General features: G+C 48.8%; 1 protein-coding gene across 1 annotated transcript in view; it reads right to left on the bottom strand.

Annotated features, from left to right (window-relative positions):
- COL13A1 (collagen type XIII alpha 1 chain) overlaps positions 1-10,156 on the bottom strand; it is a 94,258-nt gene extending 84,102 nt beyond the window's left edge. The window contains exons 1-3 of the mRNA XM_041427238.1: positions 9,850-10,156; positions 9,349-9,663; positions 1,952-2,021 (exon numbers count right to left, since the gene is read on the bottom strand). Of these exons, the coding sequence (XP_041283172.1) occupies positions 1,952-2,021; positions 9,349-9,651 (373 nt within the window). The 5' untranslated portion in view covers positions 9,652-9,663; positions 9,850-10,156. The remainder of the gene's footprint in view (positions 1-1,951; positions 2,022-9,348; positions 9,664-9,849) is intronic.
- Between the last annotated feature and the right edge of the window lie 2,268 nt (positions 10,157-12,424).

Genomic DNA, 12,424 nt, shown 5'->3' with positions numbered 1-12,424 from the left:
TCAAAACCCCACCTGCCACAACATCAGCTTTAGACCACGGTTTCATTTCCCTCAATAGATTAGCTGATGGTTGGGGGAGAATTTTATATAGAGTTTCTGCATCCATAGAGTATTTGACAAAGACAAGCAAGTCTGACAGGTAAAAAGGAAGCCTCAATCCTTAGGAGACATTTATTATTATTGTCCTCCTGAATCAAAGCTGTTATTCAGCAATACTGTGAGCTTAATGGAATGAATGGGCACCCAAGATTTATGAGAAATCCAGCACAGATTGCTGCCAAAGCTTCCCAAGGGGTGTGGGTATCTGTCACCAAGTGTTACGATCTCAACTTTGTAATACCTGAGCGATTCATCTATCACACAAATGGTGTAGGAGTGACATTCAGACGGCCTCAAAAAGGAACTAATATCTTTTTTATCTGCTCTACACTCAAGTTCAAAGTTTCCTTCTTCAAGCTGGCCCAGAAACACCAGGAGGACATTCACTCCTGTGGTTTTATAGCATTTATTTGTCAAGCCCAGGCAAGAACTTAAAAATGGAGGACGGCTGAGATTTGTGTTCCCATTGAAGGGAAAATGTTGGTATTTAAAATGAGTTGAACTCAGTTTTGATCTGTTCTTTTGAGAAACAACACTTAGAAAACATTTCATTTGTACCATCTTTTAAATTTAAACCAAAATTTCTACCTGTTGTTTCTTTCTGGTGCTAAAAATAAAGTCCAACACTCCTGATCTGGACTACTCAAATCAGGCTTTTTCCAATGTTCTACAGTTCTGGATCCTGGATTTTAGTTCTTTTCCACCACAAACCTGCAGAGATTTAACTCTTGCTTTTACAAGCTGCTGTGCTGCAAATTTCTTGTAGTCTGGCAAGAGACTGTGTCTAAATACAAAGATTTTGAGACCTTACCTACAGCAAAGACAACCCCTTTGTAATTTTATCCACCCTTATCCCAACTGTTGGCCACATTTAAATACCCTTTGTTAAGCACACTGCCAGATACTGTCACACTGGACATGAAGGAGAGCCAAAGGGGAAACAACTGAAAATGGAAATGCTACTTTCACGTGCTCATCCAGACATAACTTGCCCTGCCACCTTCTTTGCAAAACGAGTTTCAGTCACCCAGATTGAACATACAGATTCAAATTCTCCCAGAACTTCAACTTTGGATGTGATGGGTAGCTGGCACTTCTCTATATTTTTTTTCTAGTCAAACGCATCAAAAGACAATGAGGAAGGCTGAATGATTCATACTGGTGGAATGAAATGCCATTCACAAAGTTTTTTTCCATAGCAATTTGTCACTTATTGTATTGAAACCACTTCAGAAGATGTGTCTCAAAGAGCCTTTTGATATTAACATGATTAAAACCATAATGCAATTAGGCAATCCCATAATATTTCTGTATGTTAGATGAGTTGGACCTCAAGTGACCACTTCATTCAAGCCCCTCAAATGGCTGCTTCTAGCAGAAGGCTGTTAATTCTGTGACATGCCTCGGATAGTTGTAGAACACCAAGGAATTCAAATCTTCTCACCCTAGAGGCATTTTGGCTCACCAAAATTCCGCTTTGGTGTTGGATCTAGCCTACATGTCTCAAACCTTCCAAAATCAGGCAAGAAAGATGCACTTCCCAAGAGCCTCTTTGCCCACTTCAAAACTGATATCTAAAATCAGTGGGAACATTGGCCTTCCAGATGTGTCCTCCTCTTATGGCTATGTGGACATCCACCTGGATGTCCGTCCCTTTTCCCATTGTTCCTGTCACATGTACGCACCTATTGTCACATGTACCAGACTTGTTGCCCACATCTCCATACCAATTTCCTGTAAGTACATGTAACTTTGCATTCACACAGGAGACTGCATTAAAACACCCTTCAATGAAATGTAGACAGAAAAGGTTTTGTCACTTTCCACAGTGCCAGCTGTCCCAGATCCCTACCTGCCGGGCAGTTGCACCGCTGGTATGTGTCTCGAACTTCTCGATGTCTTGGCAAGTGGAACTTTAATTTCTGCCAAGAGAGGAAAAACAGAAAAAGGATTAATTTATACCATTGAAACCAAAGCCTCAAATTCTTGAAAAAGTGGAACTGGGAGGGGACGTTGCCCAAGTAGAGATGGGAGAGACAGGGCAGAACAGTTTGGGAACGAAGAAAGGCAATGAAGTTCATAGCCCTTAACTAGAAATGCAGGGTTTGATTGAAAGCAGGCTGAGGGAGTTTCGTAATGGCCTCCAAATGTGGTCCTCCTGACAGGCATTACAAAACCAAGAGCCGGCAGTGGCAAATAAATTGGTGACTGTGTCCTCGTGACAAAGCCGCATTTCTCAGAAGACCCACTCTGTGGGCAGAAAATGAAGATCTGAAGCAGGTCCTCTTCTACCCTGCAGCACATTCCTGATGCTCTTGGAGACACCTGGATGGACAGAAGGGTCCCACTGCAAGATTGTGGCTGAAGATGAACTGAAAACAGCAACAGCATCCCCTGAAATCTTCAGATGCTGTGCAACTTAATTTTTCCCTCAAGGGCAAAACAAAAGAAAGCCTATCAAGAGCTTCCATAAGGTGGAATTTTGTCAGAATGTTCATTTCACATATGAGTTTGGATTTCTAATGGTGCCAGCGTGTGAGTCTCCTGCTCTCTGGGCCCATCTGTGTATCTCTTGAAGGGCAAATAAAGTCCACCTGAGGTCACTGCTTCTTCCCTTACAGGGAACATCAACAAAATTAACCCATGTCCTGAGAAAAAATGTGCTTCAGGGGTAGCATCCTCACCACCCCTCCCAGACTTTACAAAATAACCGTAATTTAGTGAAGAAAATGCAAATTAATCCAAATAGGTTACTCATTAATGCCTGCGAACCACACTTGGTTAATGATTTGAGACCACTGAGCTGCTGGGGTTCCTAAGCTCTGGAGTCACTCTCTTCCCTCCTAACCTCCAAGCCCAACTTCCCATCCCAGTTGAGCCTTCCTATTTTTTGAACTACTTCACAAGTGGGCCAGTATTTCAAAAGAAATAGCCTTATATAGGACACAACTGCAGCCCATGCCCAGGATCGTATAAAAATTGCTTTATTTTCAAAAGTACTTGAGCATCTTCCTGCAAGAAGGCATCATTTTGGGGAAAAATTCTTTTAGAGAGGATAAAAGTCAATCAGCTTGTTTCCGCCTGGGATGAAGGAAGGCAGAATTGGCTGGAACATTTCCACTTTTTCACTTTGAAAGGATTGGCTTCCTCACTGCAAGTCAAAAGAGTAACACTTGTTGTGGCTGACTAGAAATTAAATATTTTCAGAGCTTTATTTTGCATGGTAGATGGAAATGTTTTGATAGCAAGTTGATTTGATAGCAGGGTGAGGGAGAGGGTTTTAGGCAAGGAAAATTGCCAGTTCCCACAGAGCATTTCATCGCTGTTTACCTTCTCAGTGAAAAGCACAGATATTCTGTGAATTTCTGCATTTGGGCACGTTCCCATCCTGCTGCCACCCCGGATGGCACAGCTCTGCTCTGCAGCACTGCCTGGCTTCTAACTGCTAGTGGTCAAACGTGGGCACAAGTAGGACAGCAGAGCCTTTATTTGGATACTCACACTGGTATAGGGACACACACAGCCCCATTCCCATCTACACATGTGCCAACCAAAATGTCTCCACCACCAGACTGCCACATTTGGGTGGTGCTCCCATGTTTGGAATCAGGCTCAGACAAGGAAGGGATGGTGGCTTGCAATGGCAGGAGCAGAAAGCCATTTCCTAGCCAACAAGGGTCCAAACACCCTGCATGCAACAGGGGCCTTTACAGGACACAAATCTGCAAGGAAACATGGAAAAGATCCCTGCCTCACCAAGTGGAGGGGCTATAAGGGGGGATGGCCGAGTTAGGCTGTGCTGCAAGAAGCCTTGGCTGGGTTGCTGTGCAGGCTTACAAAGAGAGGAGCAGCATAACTGGACAGGGAAGTGATGACCCAGCAGGACTTCAGCATGACTGGGAACGGAACAGGGCTGATAACATATCCCTGAGGCTTTATCTGCAGGGTCAAGGTAGGGGAAAGACCTGGGACTACTGAAATAGCCTTCTCAAGGACGGGGGCCCCTGGGGAGGGAGGTGTGGGTGCTGCTGGGCAGGCTGGAGCACAGCCCTGCGCACCACGAGCATGCAGCCATGGCACACTTACCAGCAGCTGGACATCCTCCCCATCCCTCATGTCTCCCTCAAGCCCAAGAGCTCTGCACTTCCCTGGGGAGTACAAAGGGCAGTGGTGCCAAGGGACTGCTCCCCTTTAGCAGGAGGCAAAACCTACCAAGAATTTAGGAACGCCTGGTGTTCATTCTCCTGCACAGTCTATTAAACAAACACTGCCACAGAAAAAATCCTTGGCTCTTGGAGACCTCAGTTCAACTTTGGGTGGAGATGGCAAAACAAAACAAACCCCCCAGCCTTTTCTGCTTCCCTCGTTTCCACTGTGCAAAATATTGCCTGGTTCAACACAAGAAGCTGGTTTTGTTCAGGAGAGCAAACCAAATGTACTTCCCTCTAAAAATGTAATTTCCAAGAGAACTTTCATTCCTAGGCAATAGAAAAGCATTCAATTTTAGGGCAAGGTTGGCTTCTGTAAGCAAAATTTAAAAAGAAGATCGGCTCTGGGAATCTAGTCTTTGGAATCTCCTTCCTGGGATCTGGGGGATTTTTTTCACCTGCAGGATACCTGGAGCTTGTAACATCAAGAGCAGCAACATGCTGCCTTCCAGAAAGGTTGAAAACACTTCCTATAGAGGGGATTGCTTTGTCAGCAGAGCCTGCTCTCGTCTGTCACGTTATCCAGTGACATAACAGCTGCCTCTTCCCCCTACACCACGGCAAGTGGCTGAAAAAAGCCTTTGCCAGCGCCGGAGCCACAGCTGATCGCCCCTGCCTGCACCTCTGAGGATTTCAGGAGCCGTGGCACATTGCTGAGAGGGAGGAAAAGGCAAATCCCGTCTGCAAGAGGGCAAGGCCAGGAGGGCCATGCTGAAACACCCGCTGGGAACGGGCAGTAAAGTCAGCACGGGCTTTTCCCATGGGTTTTGTTAACGCACCGCAAGTGTGACAGGACAGGGCTGACATGGGTGGACTGAGCAGCGACAGCAAGGCCACTCCTGACATTAAAGGATCGTGGCTGTGGTGTCCTAAACCTTGCGAGTGCCTGTCTGTTTTGGATGGGCACTTGAGATTAGGCAAGAGGGAGGGCACCTCTTCAAAGGGGGCAGATTAATAGCTCTTTAGCATTCCCAGTTGTTTGCAGTCACCCGGGGAGGTGAAATCATTTCCCACCGCTATCTCCAACAGCTAAGAGAAACACATTTTAAATAGATAATCTATTACAACCATCAGGAGGATTTCAGGGGTGGGTGGTTTTGTTAACTCTTATTGTTTTACCTCCAATTTCCCCGTTTTTTCTTAAAGGCCCAGCTCCTGGGATCATGGGACCATGTGGCACAAAGCAAAAGAGAGCAGTGAGTCCTCCCAGGTGGAGCAAAAAGCTTGGAAATAACACCACCTAGTTACAGGGACTGCAAGCAGCTGAAATGAAATGCAACTTAGCTACCACAGAAGTTGAAAGAAAAAAATAGATCCCCTGATTGTGGGGCAAAAAATACTAAGCTAAAGATGTAGGCAAGGGATGCTTAGAGCAAGTTTGCAGACCCTAGGAAACAAAGCAGTGGGCTTTGAGATACAGAATAAAATGAGGGGGAGGAAATGCTTCAAGTCAGGAGGGAAAGAGTTTTCTGGTGTCCCTCCTTTGCTTGCATAAGTAAGGAAAGAGTTCCAGGGAAATGAGACTATTGGGAAAGCAGTGAGGATCAGTGCTCCCTCCCCAATCAGGCACATTCCTGAATCCCTTAAGAGTCACTGAGACCACAACAAACACCTTCAACACAAGCCCCTGAGAAGGCTAAGGGGCAGCTGATCTTCCCCCAGGGTGCACAAGATTACCTGCTGCTGCATCACACATACACATTTCTATCTCTACAAATTCTGGGATTTCTTTTTCCTAGCAACAGCACTGAATCCATCCCATTCTCCACCCTGATGAGTTTTTGGCAAGTGAAGTAGCACCAAGTGCTACCCAGCATGAGAAAGGACCTTGTTTTCTTCTTTGGAAAGCTTTGCCTCTCTTGCAAATGCCAGTAGTGAGTTTATTTGTGCGCCTTTGTATGATTTTATGATGTCTCATAAATGCAGAGGAATTCGAATTCCTACATGGAGTTAAAGTTCTCCCTGTACTACCTGCTTCTGGCCCATTCTGCACAGATGTTTTTACAAGAAAACCTAGTCAATTTGAGTCTGGTAGAAAATTCCCTTGTGGCATTCGCCCACACCAGGCAGAGGTTTACACAGTAGCAAATGAAGCACTGGTCAGGCTGCTTCTGGGAAAGCATCGCTCGCCCTCTCCTCGCTCCTCCTGAGCTGAGATGGAAACTCTGCCACAGTGCTCGAAAACCAGGCTGCAAGATGGAGAAAACATCCCCACCAGCTGCCTTAAAATTAACATCTTAAGCAAACCACCCCAGCTCCTCTCCCCGCCACTTTGCTTTATTTTTGCGTGTCTAGAAGAAAGGCCTCTAAAAGGACTTTGGCAATTTGGCCTTCTCAGTGCCATCTGTATGGTGTCCCTTGCAGACCCTTGGCAACACCCGGGCACACTCATGGCCCAGTCTGGAGGGCATTACACACTCCAGCTCAGAGCAGAACACATTTTGAGCACAACCTCAGAGCTCCTCTATCAGCCCTCACATCCCTCCAGCTCACCTTCACAGCCACCAGAGCTAGAAACGTGCTCCTGTGCTGTGCCTTCCCTCCCCACCTCTGATCAGCTTTTTCTAAAGCTGGGGTTCCTTTAAAGCTTTGCTGTTTTATTTTGTGATGGATAACACTGAGCTGGCAGCTGTGAAACCCATTAAGGTTGAAACACCAGGAAACGGTGAGGGTCTGAGCAGGGGGAGATGAATATCCCACTTTCACGTCCATCACAGCAAACCCATCTGCAGCCCCTCTCTCCTACTCATGGTCAGCACAACTTATTTTGCTTTCCTAACTTTTTTTTCTCCCATCCTTTCCCTGTTCCCTTTATCTACCTTGTTTTTCTCCATCCTTGCCCCTCACCAGTCAGTCCTGGGCCCCGCTTCAGACAAAATGAAAAGGAGGACCGGAAGGATTTTTCTTTCCTAATCAAAAGCGTCATATGGCACCCCACCATCTGTCCACCAGCAGCCCCGTGCCCCGGACCTCGAGCTGCTTGGTCCATGCCAGTGCCTCTGGCTGAGTGTGGAGGTCTGAGGTTTAGATGCTTAGCAGAAGTGAGCAGCACAGTTGGCAAGGGTGTCCTCCCTGGGGGACAGAGCCCTCCTCCCCCACGGGCACCAGACTTTCACAGGTATAAAGGGACAGGAGACGTGGGCCAGGTGTCCTTCCTCCTCCACAGTCTCAAGCACTTTTCTCAAAGATCTTTTTGAAGCTGTGGTCCAGGATGGAGCTGCCAACCCTGGTGGTACTCAGGGGGAAGTGCTGGCCCCTCAAGCAGTCGTTCCTGTCCTACAGCTGCTCCCTGCACTGGCTGCAGCTGGGACTGTGGCCACCCCCATGAGCACAGGAGGGGCTGCTCAGGAAACAGGGGTGCTGCTGGGCACACGGGCATCATGAGACCCCCGTTTCCTCGCTAAGCCGAGCTATAAAAAGGTGTAAAGGTGTCGCTGCCAGCAGAGCCAGCAGGACACAGGGCCATCCGGCCCCAGGCACCATTCCCGGGAGGCACTTCTCAAATCTCGGCAGAGATAAACTTCGACTTCCCAGCAGACTCATGCCAGCAGCAACAGAGGGAATGCTGCACTATCCCTGCCTGGTGGCAGGGAAGGAGTCCCTGCACGAGCGTGCAACCACAGGGCACAGATCCAATCACTTGCCATGTTTCTACCTCCCCAAACCCCTTTTTAAAGTAGGATATTGCCCCAAGGACCCTGTATTTCCCTTATTCCTCATCCAAAGAGGCAACTCAAAACCATATCCTTCAGCTCCTGTGGTGTTTGCTACCTCAAGGTCCACAGCTTTTGGCTGCACAGCCCAGCAGATCCAGGGACTGCTCTCACAAGACCCATAAACAGAAGCGGAGCCTGTCAGCTGTAGGTTTAAACTCCTCACCACGGACTTTCACTGCTCCTAGAAAGCAGGAGGGGGTCCAGGTCACCCCCGGTCCCAGGCAGCACTGCCCAAGTCAGCACTCTGGTCATCCCATTCCTCACCTCATCTGGCAATAGCAGCCCAAAAGAGTTTTTTTTTCAGCTACAAACAGTTTTTGGGCTAGCCCCAGGGATCTCTCCAGCATGACTCAAGCCAAAGCTAGAGTAAACAGAGAGAAGGAAAGGTGGGTGGAAATGGCTCCAGCCCTGAATTTCACCCCCAAGCCTCTCCGAGAGCTGTGGGAACAGGTCAGTAGGGACCTGTCTGGAGAGTTCAGAGACATGAGCCACCATCTGCTCCCTGACACATGTCAACACCACTTCAAAGCCCAACAAGGCAAGGAATACTCATCGCAGCCAGAGTAGAGGAACACAGACAGCCCTCAGCAGCATCAACACAGCAAAGTAAAAAAAAGGTGTCAGCAACAATAATCCGCTCTTTTGAGCCCTCTTTTTTGACCTGCTGAAGCCAGTAGCAGCATTCCCCCATCACCAGAGGAGAGCCCACAGGGTCCAGTGGAGTTTGGATGGGACTCAAGTGAGAATAACACAGACATATGCTCTGCATTGATACCCTGGCAGCACCAGAAACCATCCTGGCAACACCACTGTGTCTCACTTTTCCTGAGCCAGGAGCTGTGGAAGGGGTCAGGACTGGTACAGCAGCAGCACCAGCCCATCACAACATTGGTGTGCTTGCAATTACCTCTTCCCATAGCCATGCTGGCTGTGACATGCCACGCCTGTCCCCTTTCCGGGGCTCAAACCCAGGCTGAATCGCCAGGTTTAACCTCTAATTCTAACTCTTTCAGCATGAAAGACTCCTGAAGAGAAGGGTTGGAGGTTTTTGCCTCCCCAGCAGGATCAGGGTTGAGGTTTTCCTCTTTGCAAAGTGCAGGCTCCAGCTACAGCGTGGGCTGAGAAGAGAGAAGTAAACGCCAAGCAAGTTTGAGAGGTGGGAGGGACCTGAAGGAACAGGGAATTCAACCTAGCAGCAGCATCACTCGTGCAGAGATACATTTTTAAGGAAGGGGGAAAAAATGGATAACGTGACTGTGCAAGCATGCATATGCCTAAAACCTATAATACTGCAAACTATACATGCAAAACGAAAGAACACTGACCTCATTGAGCAGTTGGTCAACTCTTCCCAAAATAGCTGTCTCCATTTGGTCTGCTGAGAGCCAGGCAGGGAGCTGTGTGGGTCTGTCCGCTTCCAAGTGGGACACCCGGGACTGCAGATCAGAGGTCCGAAAGTACAGCAGGAGGCTCAGCACCAGAGAGAGCAGGGACACGCCGGGCAGCCCCGAGCCCAGCAGGAGAGGGAGGCGGCAGCATCTCTCCCCATCGCCGGTCCTGGGGGGAGCCACACACCCCCTGTCAAAAGCTGCTTCGTCGACGCCTTTCCAGCTCTTCTCCTCCAACATTCCCTCCCTGTCCTGAGAAACAATAAATAAATAAATAGAATAAATAAAGCTTCGCTCCTACTCCAAGACGCACAATCCAGAAGGCATAGAAAAAGAACGTCGAAGGGAATCCCAGTGGCAGCAAATCACAAGTGACAGCAATAATGACAAAAGTGGATGGGGGGGTGTCTTTAAAAAATAAAAACAAACCACACACACATAAAAGGGGTGCAGAAAAAAGGGATCCAACTGCAGCAAAGAGTGCGAGGGGGAAAAAAATAATCTGATCAAGATTTTTTTTTTTTCCTCCTGTATTTCAGTCTTTCGGTTCTCTGGTAGGTTTTTCTTTCTAAGCTGTCAGTTTCAGTTCCTTCGCAGAATGGCCAGGAGCTCGCACATGAAAGTCCCCATTAGAGAGAGGTAATTCTCAGCTGCTGCGGCGACGTTGTGCTCTGGCTGATCGTGGCTCCCCTGTAACATGACACACTCCCTCCGAACTACGGGGCTGGGATGAGCGAGCTGCGCGGCTTCCCAAAGTAACCTCCTCTGCTCGCCCTCTCTCTCCACCTCTCCCTTGCTGCATGATTTATTTATTTATGCAAAGCGCCGGGGTGGGATCGGGCAGTGGGACGCCCCTGTCCCGCTCGGTCCCTAAACCACCTCTCCGCCGCCAGCCCTTCCCTTTGAAGTGACTCTCGCCGAGGTTATTTATAGTGGCAGGAAAGAGATTGTAAAGCAGAGGCTGGGCTCACACCAGCCCGCGTCTTCCTTTCCTCCAGGCAGCCGAGAGCACTTTATGGCACGGTACAAACGGGCGGTCGCGTCCCCCACGCAGATCCTGGGGCAGCCCTGAGGCACCGGCAGTGGGTATTTGGACCCCGATATTTTGAGGAGAGCAGCCAGGCAGGGTGAGAAGCGGAGGAAACATCTGGAAACAAGAGCTGGCAGCTGAGGGCTCTGCAAGAAACAAGCGAAGGGCAGCAGGGAGAAACACCCCAGGCAGGCAGGCTGCACTGCAAGAGTGGAACATTTGGGGCCAGATTTGGGGGTACAACCTGCCAAGGGTGCTCAGAGGAACTAATCTGCTGAGGCCCTCTAGTGAAGCAGAACTTCCCATCATCTCCGTGTCCCACCAGGCACAGGGCACCAGACAGACAGACAATCCCCCTTTGGCAGGGAGCAGTCTCCCCAAAACGTGCCGTAGGGCAGCTCCCAGCCATGCGTCTGGGAAACAAAGCCTCCTTCTGTTCTTCAGGAGCAAGGGAGGGCCACCTCTCCCAGTTTTTCTGAGCATAACATACAATATTTTATCCTCCAGGGTGACATGCAGGCTCTGCTGAGCCCCTGCCTTCTGTCTGTCCATTCTTTCATCCTCTCCTTGAGCACGCTCAGCAGTGAAGCGGCACAGAGCTCACCGTGGTGTACAGTCATTAAAAGCCAGGCAGCAAATTGGTCTCTTAAAATCTGGCTCCCTTGTGGCTCTTTCGCTGTCATTTACACGTTTTAAATGAAGATTTTGCGTGCAGTCTGTGCTGGAAATTAACTGGCAGAGAAAACTCATATTCATCTCTGGCCTGGTCTCTGTTTCAGGGGGCTGGAAGGGATAGACCTTCTGGGAGCAGGTTAACGCAAGCACGAGCTGTTTCTCCTCCATCAGACAAACCCTCGGAGGGCCCGGTAGCACACAGCCCCAATTCTTTGGATGGCCTCATGCCTTTCACAGCCACTCACTTCCCAAAATGGGGTTTTAGCGTCTGCGAGGCAGGAAATCCTTTCTTTATTTCTTTTAGTGGGTTTCTTGTCATCTCACTGCTCAAATTTGCCTCGCTGTTCCGGCACGCAGGGAAAATACCCCTCTGATGGCTGCAGCCTTTCAACAGTTTTTCATATGAGCGGGGCAGAGATGTGTAACCCACAGAGCCGGCACACAAAGGGTGTCTATTCCTTCAGGAGGTGTAGCCACCCCGGTCTCCTACCCCCTGTGTTTGCAGCCTACTTCTTTACAAAAGGAAAAGAAGTCTTTGAGGCCCTGGCTCCATGGGAGTTACCCAAGATACCACCTGCAATCACAGCAAATAAGTAGACAGAGGGAAATGAAAGGGAGATGCCTAGAGGCTGATGATACAGTGTTTGAGAAGCAGAGATCTTCTCGGGAAAATAAATACCAGTTAGCAACTGGTACTGAGTGTCCTAGAGAGTGCTGCAGTACACTACCTCAAGACTGGGGTTCAACTACTGATGACTGCAGTTGCCTGCCTGTGTTATACTAAGTTTCACCTAAGGCTGTGTTTCTCTCCCCCAGCCCTCTCTTTATAACAACCTAAGCACTGAAATCACAAAAACACACCCTCTAAGACAAAAATGGAAATCTGCTGGGTGTCTACATCTCTCTTCCCCCCACTGGCGGGGGAGATCTCTCTGCTCTCTTGCACTGGTTTTTGATACAGATCCTGCAGTCCAGACACGAGCATCGCCTGAATGACTCTGTAAGTGCCTTTTCCTGCCTCCCCGCCAGCCCCTCTCCAGCTGATCAGCTCATTTAGAGGGTATGTCATAGCTGCTGCAGGCTGGGGAGCTGCACTCAGAAGAGTTTCATGCAGAAGCCTCAGCTGCAGATGTGCAGGAGGGTAATTTTTCTACCCATGAGATATTACGGAGCCCTGTCATCCCATGCCAATAGAGATGGACTAATTTAGCCACAAACCTGAGCCAACTGTGCATGCTGAGTCTGCAGCACTGCTCAACAAAAAAACTGCCTCCAGAGACAGGCCTGGCACATGGAATCATCTCAGCA

The sequence above is a fragment of the Onychostruthus taczanowskii genome, unplaced genomic scaffold (genome assembly GCF_017590055.1).
Source record: "Onychostruthus taczanowskii isolate IOZ18803 unplaced genomic scaffold, ASM1759005v1 scaffold98, whole genome shotgun sequence".
Classification (NCBI taxonomy): domain Eukaryota; kingdom Metazoa; phylum Chordata; class Aves; order Passeriformes; family Passeridae; genus Onychostruthus; species Onychostruthus taczanowskii.
Note: the sequence above shows the minus strand (reverse complement) of the source record. Positions and strands in the feature narration are given on the sequence as shown.